At 42.9% G+C, this 22,218-nt stretch overlaps 1 protein-coding gene across 2 annotated transcripts in view; it reads right to left on the reverse strand.

Moving 5' to 3' along the window:
- Nucleotides 1-4,404: 4,404 nt before the first annotated feature.
- Nucleotides 4,405-22,218, reverse strand: part of LOC121569765 (multimerin-2) — a 49,907-nt gene continuing 32,093 nt past the window's right edge. Inside the window, exons 3-8 of one of the 2 annotated variants that reach the window (XM_041880953.1) lie at nucleotides 13,925-14,031; nucleotides 13,561-13,653; nucleotides 12,448-12,690; nucleotides 7,392-7,828; nucleotides 5,703-7,221; nucleotides 4,405-5,270 (exon numbers count right to left, since the gene is read on the reverse strand). In XM_041880953.1, coding sequence (XP_041736887.1) covers nucleotides 4,858-5,270; nucleotides 5,703-7,221; nucleotides 7,392-7,828; nucleotides 12,448-12,690; nucleotides 13,561-13,653; nucleotides 13,925-14,031 — 2,812 coding nt within the window. In that variant the 3' untranslated portion in view covers nucleotides 4,405-4,857. Of the gene's footprint in view, nucleotides 5,271-5,702; nucleotides 7,222-7,391; nucleotides 7,829-12,447; nucleotides 12,691-13,554; nucleotides 13,654-13,924; nucleotides 14,032-22,218 lie in introns of both variants that reach the window. The other variant, XM_041880946.1, reaches the window with a different exon arrangement.

Consider the following 22,218-nt stretch of genomic DNA (forward strand, 5'->3'; position numbering starts at 1 on the left):
CAATTTCTTGTTAACAAACTATAGTTTTGGCAAGTCGGTCAGGACATCTACTTTGTGCATGACACAATATATTTTTCCAACAATTGTTTACAGACATATTATTTCACTTATAATTCACTGTATCACGAATTCCAGTTGGTCAGAAGTCTACATACACTAAGTTGATTGTATCTTCAAACAGCTTGGAAAATTCCAGAAAATGATGTCACGGCTTTAGAAGTTTCTAATAGGCTAATTGACATCATTTGAGTCAATTGGAGGTGTGCCTGTGGATGTATTTCAAGGCCTACCTTCAAATTCAGTGCCTCTTTGCTTGACATCATGGGAAAATCAAAAGAAATCAGCCAAGACCTCAGAAGAAAAATTGTAGAACTCCACAAGTCTGGTTCATCCTTGGGAGCAATTTCCAAACGCCTGAAGGTAGCGCGTTCATCTGTACAAACAATAATACGCCAGTATAAACACCATGGGACCACACAGCCGTCTTACCGCTCAGGAAGGAGACACGTTCTGTTTCCTAGAAATGAACGTACTTTGGTGCGAAAAGTGCAAATCAATCCCAGAACGACAGCAAAGGACCTTGTGAATATGCTGGGGGAAATGGGTACAAAAGTATCCATATCCACAGGAGAACGAGTCCTATATCGACGTAACCGGAAAGGCTACTCAGCAAGGAAGAAGCCACTGCTCCAAAACCGCCATAAAATAGCCACACTATGGCTGCACATGGGGACAAAGATTGTACTTTTTGGAGAAATGTCCTATGGCCTGATGAAACAAAAATAGAACTGTTTGGCCATAATGACCATTGTTTAGTTTGGAGGAAAAAGGGGATTCCTTGCAAGCCGAAGAAGCATGGGGGTGGCAGCATCATGCTGTGGGGGTGCTTTGCTGCAGGAGGGACTGGTGCACTTCACAAAATAGATGGCATCATGAGGAAGGAAAATTATGTGGATAAATTGAAGCAACATCTCAAGACATCAGTCAGGAAGTTAAAGCTTGGTCGCAAATGGGTCTTCCAAATGGACAATGACCCCAAGCATACTTCCAAAGTTGTGGCAAAATGGCTTAAGGACAACAAAGTCAAGGTATTGGAGTGGCCATCACAAAGCCCTGACCTCAATCCTATAGAAAATGTGTGGGCAGAACTGAAAAAGTGTGTGCGAGCAAGGAGGCCTACAAACCTGACTCAGTTACACCAGCTCTGTCAGGAGGAATGGGCCAAAATTCACCCAATTTATTGTGGGAAGCTTGTGGAAGGCTACCCGAAACAACATTTAACCCAAGTTAAACAATTTAAAGGCAATACTACCAAATACTAATTGAGTGTATGTAAACTTCTGACCCACTGGGAATGTGATGAAAGAAATAAAAGCTGAAATAAATAATTCTCTCTACAATTATTCTGACATTTCACATTCTTAAAATAAAGTGGTGATCCTAACTGACCTAAGACAGGGAATTTTTACTAGGATTAAATGTCAGGAATTGTGAAAAACTGAGTTTAAATGTATTTGGCTAAGATGTATGTAAACTTCCGACTTCAACTGTATAAGATGAATTCCCCCTGCTCTTCTCTTGCTTTTCATTCCATGTTGAGTTACAGATAGATATTAAGTGGCCAACTTTCATATTGCCAAACCTCATGTGAGCTCAGCTGTTGAACTGTACCGTTGACTAAGCTTGTTGCAATGTGCAGTAGTGGGTCAGAGAAATTGATTAGTAATGGTTTGTCTTCCGGGGTCCTACATGTCCAATGTCAGGTTTGTCATAGTGCTCACAAGAAGTCCACATTAGTTCAGAAAATATGCAATATTTTATTAACTTAAAATACAATTATATAGCTTGCTCAATGCTATGGTACTTGTGCTAAAAACAACATTTAGTCAGAGCTGGAATGTCAATGAAGTTTGTTGATCCATCAAGCTTCCTCAGGTACGTGTTACAGAATTACAGCCAAGTACAGAGAGAACATACAGTAGTGCAACACTGAAGTGAAAACACTTCAGCTTGTTTTGGGACACATGCAAATATATACAAATTCCCAGGTTTCCTCAGTGATGTTATCTGCGGGCCAGTGCAGAGGGTAGAGCAAGCCAATGTATTACCATTTACCACAAGAGGTACTGCATTTCCATATTTTGAACTTACACCTTTCATACAGGTCTGAAAAGGAGAAGTATGAAATGAAAACATAAATAATATCCTCGGCTGAACCACTGTCCTCACCTCTTGACAGTTCTTTTGTTGTTTTACCTTTATTTAACTAGGCAAGTCAGTTAAGAACAAATTCTTATTTACAATGATGGCCTACCAAAAGGCAAAAGGCCTCCTGCGGGGACGGGGGCTGGGATTACAAATAAAAAATATAGGACAAAAAACACATCACGACAATAGAGACACCACAACACTACATAAAGAGAGACCTAAGACGACAACATACCATGGCAGAAACACAGCATGGTAGCAACACAACATGGCAGCAGAATGATGATGAGGAAGTGTTGTCACAGATTGTGCCCCTTGTTGAACCTCTTGCATAGGATCCATGTCTTGGCCAGTGCATTCTTCAAACGTTCTCTTCCAAGTCCCTGCTACTATTGTGTCTGCCTCTATCTATCCAATGTTTGCTTTTGCTTCCCTTGTGTCCATACAAATTCATAAAATTGCAGAGCAGTGCTTGTGGTTTTGTGCACATGTTGAGTGTGCATGTCCTCTGAAATCACTTGCAACCTAGTGTGTCAGGACAGTTTCTTTGTGAATTAAGCTAACAGTACATATGGTAGATATTTAAGAAAAATACTTCACCCGAGCAGTAACTAGTGTTTTCCTCTTTGTAATATGCAAGAAAACCATATAGAATAATCTCTAATATGTTAATCTTTAATGTGTTTTTATACAGCATCTGGTTAAAAGGTGCCTTTATGAGTTTACCAAGGAAAGAAAACTGTTCTGTTTCTGTACACAGCCTGTCCAATGTATCAATTTTAAAGTAAATAACCTTATTTTAGTACACAACTTTGTGGTCTGGTCTTGGGTTATTGTTTCATTTTCTTCCAATGAACTGTGTTGGTTTGACTGGAGAATGAGGCTAAAACCAGTGAAGGTGTCTAGCACTTCCATCTGTTGGATGAGAAAGGTGCAGCATTTTGATGTACTGTAAAAGAGTTTAAAATCCATTACTCTGTTCACTTGATTGAGTTATTCACTCTAGTCAGTATGGAGCCTGTGTTGTGTAGAAAAGGGTCAGTTTCTCTACCTGGGGCCTTATACATGTACACTGCCATCAAAAAGTATTTGCCCCTTCTCTATTTTTGCATATTTTTGATACTGAATGATATCAGATCTTCAACCAAAACCTAGTATTAGATCAAGGCAACCTGCATTTACAAATAACAATAATATATAATTGTTTTATTTATTGAATTAACAAAGTAATGCTTACCCAATTCTCCTGTGTGAAAAAGTAATTGCCCCCTTACACTCAATAACTGGTTGTGCCAACTTTAGCTGCAATGACTGCAACCAAATGCCGCGCTTGCATGCGAACTGCTTTAACTCGGCGCCATTTGTGGGTTTTCAAGCATGAATTGCTCATTTCAAGTCCTGCCACAACATCTCAATTGGGATTAGGTCTGGATCCATGTCGTCCAAAAAGTTTACTCAAGTTTGTCAAAAAGCATCGGGAAGCACCTAGATGATCATCAAGACTCTTGGAAGAATGTTATATGTACCAAAGATTCAAAAGGTTAACTTTTTTGGACGACATGGGTCCCATTAATGCCTGGCGAAAACCAAACACTGCATTCCACAGTAAGAACCTCATACCAACGGTCAAGCATGGTGGTGTTAGTGTGATGCTTTGGGGATGCTTTGCTGCCTCAGGACCTGGACGACTTGCCTTTAATAGAAGGAACCATGAATTCAGCTCTGTATCAGATAATTCTACAGGATAATGTCAGGCCATCTGTCTGTGAGCTGAAGCGCAGCTGGGTCATGCAGCAAGACAATGATCCAAAACACAATTAAGTCTACATGAATGTCTAAAAAGCAACACATTTGTCCAGACCTAATCCCATTTGAGATGTGACGGGACTTGAAACAAGCAGTTTGTGCTTGAAAACCCACATGTCGCTGAGTAAAGCAGTTCTGCATGGAAGAGTGGGCCAAAATTCCTCCACAGCGATGTGAGAGACTGATCAAAAACTACAGGAAGCATTTGGTTGGAGTCATTGCAGCTAAAGGTGCCACAACCAGTTATTGAGTGTAAGGGTGCAATTACTTTTTCACACAGGTGCATTGAGTGTTGCATTACTTTTGTTTATGAAATAAGTATGTAATTGTGTTATTTGTTCACTCAGGTTCCCTTTATCTAATATTAGGTTTTGGTTGAAGATCTGATAACATTCAGTATCAGAAATATGCAAAAGTAGAGAACATTTCAAAGGTGGCAAATACTTTTTCACGGCACTGTATTAGAAATGTTGCAGTCATAAAGCACTGAAAGCCATGTATTATGGTAGCATGGAGGGGAGCATGTGATATATCTTAAAGAGCCCACCTTATATTCTGTGAGTCAGTGTTTCTATAGAACATAGTTTTATGGTCTAGAATGCTCAAATGTTCCTGTTTCCCTTATAACAACCTAGAATAACTTCAGGGAAGGTGTGTTGCAATGCTTTAAGTGGTATACTGTATGACAAATGTTTATACTCCCTGAACCTTCTACATACACTCCCCCTCCCAATATCAATGCAAGGGATTGAAACACAGGTGGCATAGCGGCTTTCAGTCTAGTGATTGATTGCTCTCAGTCCAACATCTCTCCTCTGACTATACAGAGCAGCCCCAGCTTCCTCAGTTGGTCTGATAAAGCAGAAGCCCAGCGAAGGTGTTGTCTTTGGGGTCATCAGTCACCAGAGTCCCCTCATACAGTTCAAGGTGGAGCTCCTCTCCCTGCCGCAGCTGTAGGAGACACATACGGGTGACGGGGCCAAACAATGCCATCTTGTCCTGATGCAGAGTGGCAGCCAGCTCACTGTTCTCTCTCCTCAGCCCAGACAGCGAAGGGCCAGGTTTAAAGTTCAGTGTCAGCACGAAGAGGTAGACTCCTGCCAAAGGTGCTTGGAACATCCCAGTGTGAGTTGAGTACATCTGGCCGAGGTTTAGGGATGTGTCCTCAAACACCAGCAGGCTGCTTTCACTTGGTCTGCTGCGCTGTATGCTTCTGGCCAGAAACATCAGGGGACTGTCCCCCAGCTTGGATAGCACTGAAAGAGAAGAGACAGTGAATTATCAGCTGTTATCTGCTAACTGTTCATGGGCAGTATCAAATAGAAAAAAAAATATTGGTCGCATACACATATTTAGCAGATGTTATTGAGGGTGTAGCGAAATGCGTGTAACCCATAGACACTCACTTTACTTCTGCTTAGACCACTTATAAGCCTGAACTAAAAAAATTTGTTCACCAGGGGGCAGTCTTGTGTTGATTCTCTCAGTCATGCTAAGCAACTCCTGTTTTAACCCATTGCGAATACTGACTTGAGGGTGTTTCACTGTATAGATCTCTGATTATCTTTATTTTTATACAGTTTAAAGTGCAATTCCGGTCTTAGTGGAGGTTAGAAAGAAATGTAGCCCAGCATGATTGAGAGGTAGATATGATAGTGTGTTTTTGTCTTTCATAGATTGATGCCTACCTGATGTATCCCTCCTGCTGCGAAAGTTAGCTCTGTCTCCAATATGGTCTTTGAGTCCCTCTTTGTTGTTATTGCGCTTCCTCTGTCTCTTCCCCTCCTTCCTCTTCATCAGGGCCCATAGCTGGTCCAAGTCCAGGGTGCTCTCTGAGTCGGCCAGCCCCTCTGGGTTACTGAAAACATTCTTGAAGAGACGCAAATGATTCTCTAAACCCCTCCTAAGCCAGGCCACCTCTGCCTGCAGTTTGGCGCTATCTTTGGTGTTGTTGCAGCTGGCAGAGCAAGGCCTGTACTCCAGCCTGTGGACCTTCTCCCCCAGCTCCTCCACTGCTTTCTCAAGGCTCCACAGGTCACTGTCTGAGTAGTCTTGCCGGTCGTCAGAGGCTGCTGAGACCATGAGGTGGTCACGCCTCTGGTCTCCACTCCTCCTCTTCAGGCCGCGGGAGGCCAAGTCTACCATCGCAGAGGGCTCATCTGAGGCTGGGACCTCCCCTGCCTGGGCGGCCTCCAGCAGGGAGGTGAGGCTGAGGTTCTGGCCCCTGATCTGTTCCTGTATGTGGCGGAGCCTCTCCTGCAGTGCAGGGATGGAGTGTGCCTCCTGGTTGCTTAGGGGCCAGTCCATGAACTCCATCACCTCCTCCCCCAGGAGCATCTCCAGCACATCATTGTGGCGGATGGTGTCCTTCAACAGAGAAGAGAAGGAGCTGGAGAGGTGACGCATCTCAGCCACCAACCGCTCGTCGCTCTCCCGCAGGCTGAGCACGTCCCTCTGGCTGTCCAGGAAGGAGGCCAGCAGCTGGGTCATATTGTGGTGGAGAGTCCTGCTCTTCTCTTGCTCAAAGGCCAGGGAGGCCTTGACGTGATCCAACCCCTGGTAGATGTCCTCCACAGAGGGACTCCAGCGCTCCGACCCAGCATCGGTACTCCCATCCAGGGCCAGCCGGTTGTCGTTGGCCAGCTCTGTGACGTTGGTCAGACCCTGCTCCAAGCGGGAGATGGTGGCGGTGAATGCCTTGCAGTCACAGTCTTTGGCAGCGCTGACGTTCTTGTAGAACTGCGTGTACAGGTAGTCTATGTCAGTCTCCATTTCCTGCAGCTGCTCCGAGCGGATGGTTAGGTTGCTGGCCAGCTCATTGACGCGGTTCAGCACGGCTACTTTAGCCGCCTCCACCTCCAGGCCCGTCTCCATGAACTGGATCTGGCTGTTCCTCCACGTTTGGGCAATGTTCTCCTCGAGGTCTCGCAAGCCCCTCTTCAGGTCCAGGACGTTGTCATTGGCTATCTCCAAGTCTTCAACCAGGGCATTCATCCTCACTGTGTTGTTGACCACCTTGTTGTCCAGACGAGCGATAGACTCCCACACTGCTGAGTCCTCTGGAGGGTGCTGGGCCTGACTGGGCTGGACCTGGCTGGGTTCTCTCCTGTCCCCTGGGCTGGTCAGGTCCCTCTGGAGCTCTTCACTCAGACGCTCCTGCTCGAGCTTCATGTCTGACAGGGTGGCATTCATGGACTGGAGATTAACCTACCCGGGAAACATATGAAAGGCATGAAGAACATTCTTACTTATTGCCCATAAAAAGTCTAAAAGTGTATGATACTAACACATAAGTGAGGAACTAAGTCTCGAAGTTAGTAATTATGAAATAGTTTCATCACCATGTCATGAGATACAGTAACGAGGGATTCACTGACCTGTAACATCTTGTCGTTGTGTTTGATCTTGGCGTCGATGTCTGTCTTGAAGTTGGTGATATTATAGTACAGCATGGCATGCTGGGAGTGTAGCCTATCCGCCATCTCAGCTCTCTGTCTCTCCAGTTCCCTCCTCACCTCCTTGATGTCCTGGAAACTCTGCTCCAGCTTAGCCTCAAAGGCCTCGGGACCCTCTCCGGCACCTGCACCCCGCAGGGCCTCCTCCTTTACATCCCACTGAGAGCTCCGGAGCTGGGACACATCCCGGGACAGACCCCCTACCTCCAAGGTCAGGCGCTCCAAGGTGCGGTTGAAGCCATCCAACATGGGCTGAAGCTGGGACATCAGCAGGGCCATCATGTGGGGCAGAGGGAGGGGAGACAGGGAGTCTGGGTAGGGCAGTAGAGCGACAGCCTCCACCTCATCCCTGATTGGGTCTGAGAGACAAACCAGGAAGTCAGTGCATAATATTTACTCACGTCAATCGGTATAAGGATTCAGAACAAGACTCATTTTCAGTTTTAGACATATCGACTTTATATTTGTAAATCATAACAGTGCACAAAGCTAAGATGATGCCACAACTGTACACCAACATCAATGTGTATAGGAGCATAGCAAGGCTCCTTTTCAAAACCTGTTAGAATGTATTCTCTTATAAAAGCTATTCATTCATATCAGTTGTGCCATTAGTTCTCAGGAACAGTTATGAGTGCCTTTTGTCTCAAGAAATCTACAATTTATTTGTATTTATTTTTGCTGAAGAAGCCAAAGTAAAATGCCAAGTTGCCAAAAATAGGAATAACACAGAGCATAGCTATTTCCAGACCAATATTTTGACATTTAATTTCCCCTGTTGGATGGGTTTGTTTCGTGGCAGTGTTTGTGCACCCCAGAGACGGCCCTAATGGACGCAGTTCCTTTTAGAATGATAAGCTACAGGCTCCAGGGATTCTCACATTCCTCCTAGAAATTGTGTGGGGGGGTGTGCGTGTGCATGCATGTGTGCGTGTTTATAGTTTTACTATCCTTGACAAGAAGTCCTCTCAAGAATAGTGAAGGAAATTTCAGACAAGTGGGAACATTTTGCCAGTTCTCACAAAGAAAAATGCTATTTTAGGCTTAGGGGTTAGGTTTACAATTAGGGTTAAGGTTAGGGAAAATAGGATTTTGAATAGGAATAAATGGTTTGGTCTCCACAAGGATAGTAAAACAAGCATGTGCGTGTGTGCCTGCATGTGTGTGTGCATACTCGTCTGCATGAGTGCGTATGTGACATTGAATTCCCCCACCCACATGTAGCTATGCCCCCTGGGAATGAGTCAAAATTATTACGCTGTCACCCTAATATCTGGACAGAGTCCAGACCCCCCTCCGAGCTATTTCTGCTTGTGCTCTAAAGTGTAATCTATGTGATCGGAGGGCCTTTCATCATTCAGGGCTTGTTTTTCTAATAACATTGGAAACACCCTCCATTTATTCAGGCAGAAAAAACTCTTCCCACATGCTGTGCCACAAAGAGGTCAGAGGTCATACAGTGTGGTCATACTGAGAGAGGAAGTATCAGGTCACCCCCTGCCATGAGTTGTACAAAGTTCGAAGAGTTGGTTGTGTTCTGTAAAAAAAAAGATCACACAGATCAAAAGAAGTAGGTAAGTAGTGCTGTAGTTAGGTGGTGTTTTCAAATAGATGTGCAGGCTAGCATACTCTAGCTAGCCCCTTCACCAATTTCCCTGCTATGCTAAAAATAAACTGTAGGCCGATTGTCTTTAGTCTGACATGATAGAAGTCAGATCAGTAATTTCTTTATCCAGACTTTACGTCATGGCCTTAGCCTGTTGAGTCTTTCCCAAACAAGGAGAAGATCATAGGAAGTGAGAATGTACCACAACAGCAAGAACTATGACTCTCCTCACTGTGCATAGCACTGTAATTCATATATGATGATGATGGAACACTATGGGAAAAGTGAAGTATTACCACCAACCCCAAAAAACTAGAGGCTCAACTTTTCTGGGGAAGATGTTTTGAGTTGGCGGTGCTGCCAGGTGTGAAGAAAGAAAATTCCCCTTTATGAAAAGCATTGCATAGTGGCAAACAGTTTAGTGTTTTTTTCTGCTCTTACAGGAGTAATAAAGGCCTAGTTCACACATTTTGTGAGAAAATAAGTTATTTAAATAATATATATACAGTGGGGGAAAAAAGTATTTAGTCAGCCACCAATTGTGCAAGTTCTCCCACTTAAAAAGATGAGAGGCCTGTAATTTTCATCATAGGTACACGTCAACTATGACAGACAAAATGAGAAAAAAATATCCAGAAAATCACATTTTAGGATTTTTAATGAATTTATTTGCAAATTATGGTGGAAAATAAGTATTTGGTCAATAACAAAAGTTTCTCAATACTTTGTTATATACCCATTGTTGGCAATGACACAGGTCAAACATTTTCTGTAAGTCTTCACAAGGTTTTCACACACTGTTGCTGGTATCTTGGCCCATTCCTCCATGCAGATCTCCTCTAGAGCAGTGATGTTTTGGGACTGTCGCTGGGCAACACGGACTTTCAACTCCCTCCAAAGATTTTCTATGGGGTTGAGGTCTGGAGACTGGCTAGGCCACTCCAGGACCTTGAAATGCTTCTTACGAAGCCACTCCTTCGTTGCCCGGGCGGTGTGTTTGGGATCATTGTCATGCTGAAAGACCCAGCCACATTTCATCTTCAATGCCCTTGCTGATGGAAGGAGGTTTTCACTCAAAATCTCACGATACATGGCCCCATTCATTCTTTCCTTTACACGGATCAGTCGTCCTGGTCCCTTTGCAGAAAAACAGCCCCAAAGCATGATGTTTCCACCCCCATGCTTCACAGTAGGTATGGTGTTCTTTGGATGCAACTCGGCATTCTTTGTCCTCCAAACACGACGAGTTGTTTTTACCAAAAAGTTATATTTTGGTTTCATCTGACCATATGACATTCTCCCAATCCTCTTCTGGATCATCCAAATGCACTCTAGCAAACTTCAGACGGGCCTGGACATGTACTGGCTTAAGCAGGGGGACACGTCTGGCACTGCAGGATTTGAGTCCCTGGCGGCGTAGTGTGTTACTGATGGTAGGCTTTGTTACTTTGGTCCCAGCTCTCTGCAGGTCATTCACTAGGTCCCCCCGTGTGGTTCTGGGATTTTTGCTCACCGTTCTTGTGATCATTTTGACCCCACGGGGTGAGATCTTGCGTGGAGCCCCAGATCGAGGGAGATTATCAGTGGTCTTGTATGTCTTCCATTTCCTAATAATTGCTCCCACAGTTGATTTCTTCAAACCAAGCTGCTTACCTATTGCAGATTCAGTCTTCCCAGCCTGGTGCAGGTCTACAATTTTGTTTCTGGTGTCCTTTGACAGCTCTTTGGTCTTGGCCATAGTGGAGTTTGGAGTGTGACTGTTTGAGGTTGTGGACAGGTGTCTTTTATACTGATAACAAGTTCAAACAGGTGCCATTAATACAGGTAACGAGTGGAGGACAGAGGAGCCTCTTAAAGAAGAAGTTACAGGTCTGTGAGAGCCAGAAATCTTGCTTGTTTGTAGGTGACCAAATACTTATTTTCCACCATAATTTGCAAATAAATTAAAAAAAATCCTACAATGTGATTTTCTGGATTTTTTTCCTCAATTTGTCTGTCATAGTTGACGTGTACCTATGATGAAAATTACAGGCCTCTCTCATCTTTTTAAGTGGGAGAACTTGCACAATTGGTGGCTGACTAAATACTTTTTTTCCCCCGCTGTATATACATTATTATTTGGGGGGGATTTCGATTTATCAGGGGATGCTGCAGAACTCTCAGTGGCACTTGGACAATAATTTCCTCCTCCAGGTTAGATGGACATCATATTGTATAATTTGTGTCTCCTCTTTTCATATGCCTAGATTAGATGGTTGCAGGCATTTTTATGGTGAAAATTTGCTTCCCCAAACGTGAAACTCACGTGATGCTTATGGAAGAGGGGAAAGGACAGAGAGGGAGAGAAAGAAACCTGACTCAACTCAAACTAAACTGTCTATCGTACAGCAGATCGCGTGTCCAACTCCAAACCCATACAACTGAATAGATAATAGCATATCATGAGCGCAATACTTACAAAACAGAGCTGAGAGCTCTCCTTGCAGAATGGGGCCCATATAGGCTATAAATATCCCATGTTTTTGTCTCTCTCATACACCTACCGATGATCATTTATATCAATAACGCAATGAAAAATCGTAATAATTTTTTATGATTCTTACATTTTAAAGATTTCACCACCAGGGGCTGCTGCAGCACCTCCAGCACCCCTACTTCCAGCGGCTATGTTACCGTGTGTGGCTATAATATGAGACCTCACACTACAGTATATTAGACCCCTTATGTCACCATCCTATCGTGGATTACATCATCCGTATACAATGTATGGGGGGACATTTTTTCCAGAAGAAAGAGAGGATTTCCTGACAAGGAAGCTAATGACGGGGGTGGGGGGACACTATGCAGGCATTGTCACTGCAGAGGAATGGAGTCCCCCTTACATGTATTTTCCTTGGTCAAGCCTTCCTCCGGTCAACTTCTCTCAGGGGAAGTGGATGAGACAGACAGTGTGCATAAATAAGAGCTGGGAGTGTAAACATGCTAAACAGGAGCTTAGAGACAGGATTTTGCTGTTGATTTTCACTTTTGGTTCTGTATAAAGAGTTGTTTTGTATTGACATTGAATGGCCCATTCCTTGCAGGTTTGTTATTGCGTATGAGATATTGAGTGAGCATGTGTTTGCATGAGAGTGTCTCAAAGAGGTTGATAGATGATGTTAGGGGTGTTGCCGATGACAACAGTGCCTCCTTTTCATGGCCCCGATTTTGGCAGTGGTGAAAACATTCTACCTCCTAAAGCACAGTCACAATCCTGGTCATGGTGGTCCTAACATAACATTTAACCAGGCTTCCTAACGTTCCCCTAACTTTTGCCCAGTGTGATTAACATGATGTTAGTACAGTACTGGTGATTCTAGGGTCCCAACTTACCTCCATGATTGAAGTCCTGCGGGCGGTGGTTGGGGTAGGGATGCGGGTGGTGGGGGTGGTCGTAGCTATGGTGAGGGATGTGCTCCTGGGCCTGTTGAGGGTATGAGGGGGGCTCTCGGGGATCTGTGTGTGTGTCGTTGTTGTTGTCAGCCTCTGAGGGATGGCTCTCGTACAGAGGATTCTCAGACACCTGGAAGTCATTCTGTTCCCGCTCAAGCTGGTGGGTGAGTCTAGACTGAGCGCCTAGACAGATAACAGACAGATGGATAGAATTTTAGGAGAAGGGGGATTTCAACCATGGCTTTTATCAAGGTAAAGATGTTTAACCTCACTTTGTCCTTGTTTCTCCAGTGGCACATTGTTGTATCTATTGATGTGAACTGTGATCACAGCACTTGGATTGTAGTTATATGATTCCTCATGGACTGGGACAGGACCACAGAGCAGTAGCTATGTCAGTGGGCAGACAACTCTCCCCTGACCCTGAGAAACATAGCCTTAGGTTAGCTCTCTGTCCACCACTTCTGACCCCACTTCAGCCAACCCTGTGTGTGTGCTTGATTAGTGTGTGTAATACAATAGCTATTGGACTCCAGTGGTGGTGAATAATTAATTATATGAGCCCTCTGCAGTTTAGGAAGCCCTCTCAATAAGGGACGTGGAGGGACTGAGAGCGGACTAGCCGATAACGGGGGACTTTATGTCTTTGTTTTGGACTCTTAGTTTTTTACCTAAAACTGGCCCAAAAGGGCAGAGGGTTCTTTTTAGGTCCCTAGTGTCTCAGGCAGTGTTTGTGCACGGGTGACTCAGTGTGTTTGGGTTCCTAGCTACACGCGAGGGCCATAGTTAGAGGGGGTAGGGCAGGCTGGGATGGAATGGGGTCACACACCCTTTTAAGGCCTTGCTTGATGTCCTGAGAACAGTTCACAAACCCTTTCCTCCCTCCCCCGGGAAGTGACGAACTTCCCACAGTCGCTCTCCTGGGCCACTGGCGTTTCCTCCGTTTATTCCTTTTGAGTCAGAGAGGGCGGCACGGGGCATTTGATTGAGGACAGCTTACCCAGTCACCCCCCCCAATAGGTAAACAGATGGGTCAGATGTGCAGACCTCTACCTGTGTGGTGAGGCTCAGTGTCTCCTGGATGTGGTCGTCCTGGTCGTCCTGCCATGGTGGGGTCTGTAGGGTCAGATATATGGCCATCAGCTACTGGGGAAGGGGGAGATAGGAAAAGAGGAAGAGAGCAGGAGTGCAGAGAGAGGGTGTTACTTTTATTGGTTCCATAGTTTTCGTAAACACATTAATTTCCAAGCCGGTCCGTCTCGCAGAGTTAAGGGCAATTTCACACACAGGAAATCTGCTTGAGATAACTTTACTAATATAGGAGAAAATCTAGAGTAGGCCTGTGGAGGCATATTGCACCATAAGTTTACTTCTTATACCATGTGTGTATCAGTTGTGTGTAGCTCTGTATCAGTACCCGTTTCCTCGCAGTTCTCCCCTCCGTGTCCTGTGCAGCACCTCCACAACAGGGCGGTGAAGATATTCTGCTTTTCTCTGTACACTGGCCGGGTAGAGAGCTTGTACCTAAACACACATAAAAACAAGGTCACACACAAACCAAAAACATTGGATTACACCTGATTGCATTACTAATTGGCACATATTAAATATATTGCAACTCCTATTTGCCATATCTTTAATGTGAGTCTTGTGAAAAGTATTTGTCCACAATTCTGAAGAGATGCTGAAGTGATTCCACTACCCAGCAATGGTAAAGCTCCCTTTACTTGCTCTAACATCCGACCAATCAGCTTGCTGCCAGTTCTCAGTAAATTTATGGAACTGACTTTCAGCATCCTTATAGGGAAGGGCACTCAACATGTACTGCACTGACACAAATTACTGTTGATTGTCTGAATGAAGAAGATTGTGGGAGTTGTATTGTTAGACTTCAGTGCTGCTTTTGATATCATTGATCATAATTTGTTATTGAAAAAACTTTACATCTGCCATATCATGGATAGAAAGCTACAGTATGTATCTAATAGAACAGAGGGGTTTTACTTTAATTGGAACTTCTCTAATGTAAAAAGTGTGGTATTCCACAAGGGAGCCTTCTTGGACCTTTACTGTTTTCACTAATGATCTACCATTAGCCTTAAACAAAGCCTATGCGCACAGATGATTCAACACTATACTATAACATCTGCAAAATATGTGTATGTGACCAATAACATTTGAAATTTGATTTATACATGTCAGCACCCACACTTGCAAAATCACTGCAACCCTAAACAAAGAGTTGCAGTCAGTTTTAGAATGGGTGCCTAGTAATAAACTAATCCTGAACATATTGAAAACTAAAAGCAGAGTGCGAATTACGGAGGGCCCAGGTGGGTCTCAGACCCCCTGAATGAGACATGAGTCGCACTAAATGCAACAAAGTCAAACTTTGGGGGGGGGGGGGGGTTCTAAATAATGCAACCATTCTCCTATTTGTTTAAAAATCAATTTGTACTGCTACAGTGGTCAATATTAAAATAAAAGCTTATTCCAAATTTAACATACACCCCCACCTCTGTGCCATGGTTTAAAAAAATGTATTCCATGTGGCTGCACAGTTATTGGGATGCACTTGTCATCCTGGGAAAGTCCCATATCTCAGCCCCTTTTCAGGTGTCCCAACTTTTCTTTCTACAAAAAATGCTGCAATTAGTTTGGAGTGGACGAACATGCGCATGTAGTCTACTTTTTGAAGTGATTTGTTTGACAATAAGATGAAAACATCATGACTGGTTGTGTTCATGCACCCCCAAAAAAAAAAAAAAACCCCAAAAAAAAAAAAAAACTCAGAAAACAATTATTATCCTTAAATGGCGTCTTTACTATTAGGTCCATTAAAAAAAGTGTGCACCATAGGAGGTCCCGTGAAAAGAATTGAGACACCCCGAATGTGACGGCATAATTCACACTCAGGGAATGATTTGTACTAGACCTCAGCTGAATCTGGTAATTAATGATGTGGCTGTTGATCAAGTAGAGGAAAATAAAGTTATTGGTGTTACCGTACACTGTAAATGATCATGGTCAAGGCATTTTGATTCTATTGTAAAGATGGGGATGGGTCTGTCTGTGATGGTGCATTTTTAACACCACTTTCGACCAAACAAGTCCAGCAGGCTCTGGTTCTATCACATCTATTGCCCAGTTATATGGTCAGGAGCTACAAAGAAGGAGCTAGGAAAGCTGCAGCTCACAACAGAACAGCATGTCTTGCGCTTCACTGTAAACAGAAGGTCAATATCAACAAGATGCATGCCAGTCTCTCTTGGCTCAAAGTAGAGTAAAAATGTACTGCATCACTTCTTGTTTTTATGAGAAATATTACTGTGTTAAAGATTCCAAGTTGTCTGTATAATTAAATAACATACAGCTCTGACAGACATACTTACCCCTACCAGACATGCCACCAGCGGTCTCTTCGTAGTCCCCAAATCCAAAACAAATTTAAGGAAACGCACAGTATTATACAGAGCCACGTTTACATGGAACTCCCTTCCATCTCAAATTACTCAAACAAACAGCAAAATGTGCTCAAAAACAACAACAAATAAAACAACACCTCACGGCACACCGCCTCTCCCCTATCTGACCTAAATCAGGTGTACAGTGGGGAAAAAAAGTATTTAGTCAGCCACCAATTGTGCAAGTTCTCCCACTTAAAAAGATGAGAGAGGCCTGTAATTTTCATCATAGGTACACGTCAACTATGACAGACAAAATGAGAAAAACAAATCCAGAAAATCACATTGTAGGATTTTTAATGAATTTATTTGCAAATTATGGTGGAAAATAAGTATTTGGTCAATAACAAAAGTTTCTCAATACTTTGTTATATACCCTTTGTTGGCAATGACACAGGTCAAACGTTTTCTGTAAGTCTTCACAAGGTTTTTCACACACTGTTGCTGGTATTTTGGCCCATTCCTCCATGCAGATCTCCTCTAGAGCAGTGATGTTTTGGGGCTGTCGCTGGGCAACACAGACTTTCAACTCCCTCCAAAGATTTTCTATGGGGTTGAGATCTGGAGACTGGCTAGGCCACTCCAGGACCTTGAAATGCTTCTTACGAAGCCACTCCTTCGTTGCCCGGGCGGTGTGTTTGGGATCATTGTCATGCTGAAAGACCCAGCCATGTTTCATCTTCAATGCCCTTGCTGATGGAAGGAGGTTTTCACTCAAAATCTCACGATACATGGCCCCATTCATTCTTTCCTTTACACGGATCAGTCGTCCTGGTCCCTTTCCAGAAAAACTGCCCCAAAGCATGATGTTTCCACCCCCATGCTTCACAGTAGGTATGGTGTTCTTTGGATGCAACTCAGCATTCTTTGTCCTCCAAACACGACGAGTTGAGTTTTTACCAAAAAGTTCTATTTTGGTTTCATCTGACCATATGACATTCTCCCAATCCTCTTCTGGATCATCCAAATGCACTCTAGAAAACTTCAGATGGGCCTGGACATGTACTGGCTTAAGCAAGGGGACACGTCTGGCACTGCAGGATTTGAGTCCCTGGCGGCGTAGTGTGTTACTGATGGTAGGCTTTGTTACTTTGGTCTCAGCTCTCTGCAGGTCATTCACTAGGTCCCCCCGTGTGGTTCTGGGATTTTTGCTCACCGTTCTTGTGATCATTTTGACCCCACGGGGTGAGATCTTGCGTGGAGCCCCAGATCGAGGGAGATTATCAGTGGTCTTGTATGTCTTCCATTTCCGAATAATTGCTCCCACAGTTGATTTCTTCAAACCAAGCTGCTTACCTATTGCAGATTCAGTCTTCCCAGCCTGGTGCAGGTCTACAATTTTGTTTCTGGTGTCCTTTGACAGCTCTTTGGTCTTGGCCATAGTGGAGTTTGGAGTGTGACTGTTTGAGGTTGTGGACAGGTGTCTTTTATACTGATAACAAGTTCAAACAGGTGCCATTAATACAGGTAACGAGTGGAGGACAGAGGAGCCTCTTAAAGAAGAAGTTACACGTCTGTGAGAGCCAGAAATCTTGCTTGTTTGTAGGTGACCAAATACTTATTTTCCACCATAATTTGCAAATAAATTCATAAAAAATCCTACAATGTGATTTTCTTGAGAAAAAAAATCTCAATTTGTCTGTCATAGTTGACGTGTACATATGATGAAAATGACAGGCCTCTCTCATCTTTTTAAGTGGGAGAACTTGCACAATTGGTGGCTGACTAAATACTTTTTTTCCCCACTGTATGTATATGTAAACTGATGTACAGGTAACTGCCAAAATAATGGAAACGCTTGAGTAAATGAGGGAAAATATAGTGAAAGCAGGTGCTTCCACACAGGTGTGCTTCCTAAGTTAATTAATCAATTAACATCCCATCATGCTATAAAAATGCTGGGCTGGCCATTATTTTGGCTACCAAAACTATGCCCCCATAGGATGGCAATGCCCACAACCACAGGGCTTGAGGGGTCACTGAATGGTTTGATGAGCATGAAAATGATGTAAACCATATGCCATGACCATCTCAGTCACCAATCTAATTGAACTCTTCAAAAGGAAAAGAGGACCAAGGCACTCTTCATATAATTAATTAAAATGCCTTTATTTGTATGGCATGTTCAATGGAAACAAAGATTAAAAACTCTGACGCGTTTCGGCTGCATGGCTGTCGTCAGGGAGTACAAAGATATGATAATACAATGTCCTCTTTTGAACAGCGTTTTCCAATCAACCCTGATTTGAAGAGGGAGTGCTTACAGAATTCATTGGACAACACCTAGTAAGCAATACTTTACACATTAAAAAGTAAAATACTGTAGATATGTTATCAAAATGCAAATCAAGGCTAGAAGCATCAGAACCCCTAGAAAAGTAGTTCTAACCTTGAATATGACTGGGCAAAGTGGTAAGAATAGGAGAGGCATCTATTTTATAGTACACTAGATCACAGCAAACATGGACCAAAGCAGTCTAAACATAGCTGAGGGCAATAGAGCAATATGTCCACTAGATGACAGCAAAGGGACCTCTCACGACCCTACAGGAAAAGTGAGAAATCCATATCTTCATTTAAACCAGGGTGTTTAGTGGCCTGTAGTTTGTAAATCCAAAAACGTTCCCTTTGGTTTAGGTGTTTAAGACGGTCCCCTTTTCTAATTGAGGCCGGATCATGATCAATACCCAATTTAATCAAATTGAACTCTTATTGGAGATTCTGGAGTGGTGCCTGAGACAGTGTTTTCCAACACCATCAGCAAAACACCAAATGATGGAATTTCTTTAGGAAATATACAAAACAAATATGTTTTATTGTCACATACACTAGATATGGGCAGTAAAATTTGTTTTTTTACAGTGTCAGACATAGTAGTATGGCGCCCCTGGAGCAAATTAGGGTTAAGTGCCTTGCTCAATGGCACATCAACAGAGTTTTCACCTCGTCATGTTGTCGCATCCCTCCAATATAGTTCGAGGCAGTTGTAGAATCTTTGCCAAGGCGCATTGAAGTTATTTTGGCTCGTGGTGGCCCAACACCCAATTAAGATACTTTATGTTGGCGTTTCCTTTATTTTGGCAGTTACCTGTATGTACTGTATGTATGCAAGCGTGTAATTGAAAGATGCTACTGAATCTAAGCCTATAGTATAGGTCTCTGTTTTTTTTAGCATTATGTTAGTACAGGACCTTCCATATTCTTATTTTAAATGTACATACCTCTGTCCTTGATCTGTTTTTGTCTATTAATATTCTGTATTATGTCATGTTTTATGCTTTCTGTGGATCCCCAGGAAGAGTAGCTGTTGCAATAGCAAAAGCTAACGGGGATCCTAATAAAATAACAAAATAAAACTAGAAAAATACATTTACTGAAGTAAATGTGGTGTGCTTGCTAGTCTTGAAGTATTTATGGTTGTGAAATAATAGTAGTAGTGGTAATGGTACAGACGGCAGTAGTAATGGCAGTGGTAGTAATAGGGTTTTCATAGGATATGTGTTAGTTATAGTCAGAGGCGTCATGCCCATAGGGGGCACAAGGGCAAGTGCCCCCTCAGATGTGATTTCAGATGTTAAATTCATTACTAAACTTATTTGAGCATAATTATTTATTTTTAAAAATATGTCAGCGGTATTTTGCGGAGGGGGCACCCTCAGTGGACCAGGCAAAGAGTACCCCCCCTATTCTCCCTAGTAAGTGGTTCCTTCCAAGGTTCACCACACACAGCGTTTGATTTGATTTTACCTGCCGGCGATGGGTAGGACTCGCAGGAGTAGACTCAGTGCCAGGATAAAGTGACTAAGGGGAAGTTGAAACCGGCGAGGGGGCACAATGTTTTGGGTTCTTGCATTGGAATTAAATTCAATAATGCTTATATCATGCTATACCACAATAAACATAAAGTTCAAATGCTGAGACTCCAAGATCATTGAGTGCTTTTGAAGTGACAGGTAGGCTACAGATTTCGCGCCAATCTACGCTGCGCTGTATCAGCACAATGGACAGTGCCCTACACACTAAAGCAAGGCCGTTTTGGTAATGAATATAGGCTACAAGATAGATAGGCTGTTAGTAATAGTTGAATTACGCTATGTGCATGCAGCCGTACACACAGCTGTCTTATCAAAATAATGCAAACTAAATGCTGAAAGTAGTAGCCTAGTTATTCATGCATGAAAACAAAAATATTGAATAGCAGTTTGGCTTAGAATACCGACACTGTGAATGCGAACGAATGAATGCGAACAGAACAAAACAGCGGTACCAAGTAGTAGGGCTAGTAAACAAAATATCAGGTCGATAAAGTCATGACACAATCTATATTTAGGCTAGTTACATAAACGGTAAACAATAGCAGTAAACAAAAAGCGAATGGAGATCCAAATAACCAAAACATAGCCTACTACAGTGAGATGCAGCCATGCACAGCTGTCTTGCCAAATAAATAGACCTATGGAAGGTGATGTCCATCACACGTAGCTGTGTGTGTGGAAAAACATCACAGGTAAGACATTTAACATGTTTAGTATAGTCCATTTGTAACTCCACTCGCTACTTGTAGCTGTATAGTCCATTTGTTTGTGTTGTTGGTCTTGGCTAGCTTAATGTTCTAGTCGGTAGCTAGCTAGCGCTCACTCACGTGGCTGCTAGCACAGTCATGAAAAGGGGCATGAGGGAAACCCTACAATATTATGTTTTTCTAAGTAGTTGAGAACCCTCTGGAGCAGGCAATGTTGAAAAGTCATCTTTACACATGTTGTTGTACTTTTCTTAAATGTTGTTTTGTAATTAACTAAAACAAGCAGACAACAAGAAAATTGCTTTTGAAAAAGATTACGTTTTTTGCTGTGAGCCAATGGGGTAACCTATGTAACCACATGTTGTTTTCCCCACAGGCAGGTGTTCTATCTAATACCGACTGGGACTATGGTAGTAAAAAGCTGTGTTGAAGCAATCTAAATTGACATGTCTATAGAGCTTTCATGCAAATGTAAAATGGTTATAGTTCAAAAAGTATAAATGGTATCCAAAACCTGCATTCAAGCAACCTATTGCAGAACGGTCTGTACGTTTTAAAAGGGTAATCTGCAGTTGCTACATCAATTTTTTTACTCATAAATTAATGATATGTACCCATTGATTCTTGAAGAATATAAATTATAAATGTCTCATGAGCGTTCAACTGTCGTACACCATCAGAACCCAAAATATTAGCTTGTTGTACTCCAACGTTTGTAAACAAAGTAAATGTAAACAAACACTATATAGCATCAAACCATGGTTAAACCTATACTTTTGATATAATGGATGGTCAGTCCTTGCATCCATAGCTGTGTCTATGCATCTCTCCGTTTTTTACCGAAACAGGGGCAGGGAGGACTCTTTGTTATTGTTACAACTGCTGGTTGCCGCTTTAAGTTTGAAGGGCATTTCTAGCTTAAACGGCGGAAGACCGTTTCCCATTCAAGTCTATGGCCATTGAAATGCATTGGGATTTATGCAAATATGGTTGTAGTGTGAAAAGTATTATTGTAACAGTGTTTAACTGTTGAGTTGAATGCAGCCTTGTACGTCTGTCAGTGCCAGGTGTGTGTGATTGTAATTAAATGCGTGGCCTTCAGTATATAACCTGGCTGATTCCCATTACCATGACAAGGTTGGCGTGCGCAGGCAGAACAGGAGCGGCAGCATTGGGCTAGTCCATATTCAGAAGTGGATCATAAGTGTGTTACCAGTTGGACCCGTTCTCCTTCTTCCTGGGCACACCCTCATGAGGTGTTGCACAGCACATGTTCTTTGACCGTGAGTAATATTGATCTGATCTGAGTTATGCCATGGCTCAGGTCTCTATTGAATTGTGGATTTGTACATATAACATGTTTATGTCCTGTGTATGAGAGCTTCCAATGAACATGTAACTGGAGCTGAAGAAGATATAACTTAGAAAGAAAATAAATGATTGTTGATCGCTACCTATTATCCCCATGCTCCACTCCTTGATGTTAAAGAACCTGTGTGTGTTTTTAGATTAGTCGCGAAGACCTCACCTCGCGTATAAAAACAAAAAAGGTGTTGTAGTACGGCTACAGGATATGCTTATTTATGGTTAATCCCCCGACCAGGCCTGGAATTTCGTGATTTTAGGGGCAATGCCATTTGGCCTTCAAGTAGTAGATGCCCAATCTGCCAGGGCAACAAGGCCATCTATTAGGGCACCAAGGACATTAACCAAAATAGCCAATTA

Source organism: Coregonus clupeaformis, chromosome 1 (assembly GCF_020615455.1).
Source record: "Coregonus clupeaformis isolate EN_2021a chromosome 1, ASM2061545v1, whole genome shotgun sequence".
NCBI classification, from domain to species: domain Eukaryota; kingdom Metazoa; phylum Chordata; class Actinopteri; order Salmoniformes; family Salmonidae; genus Coregonus; species Coregonus clupeaformis.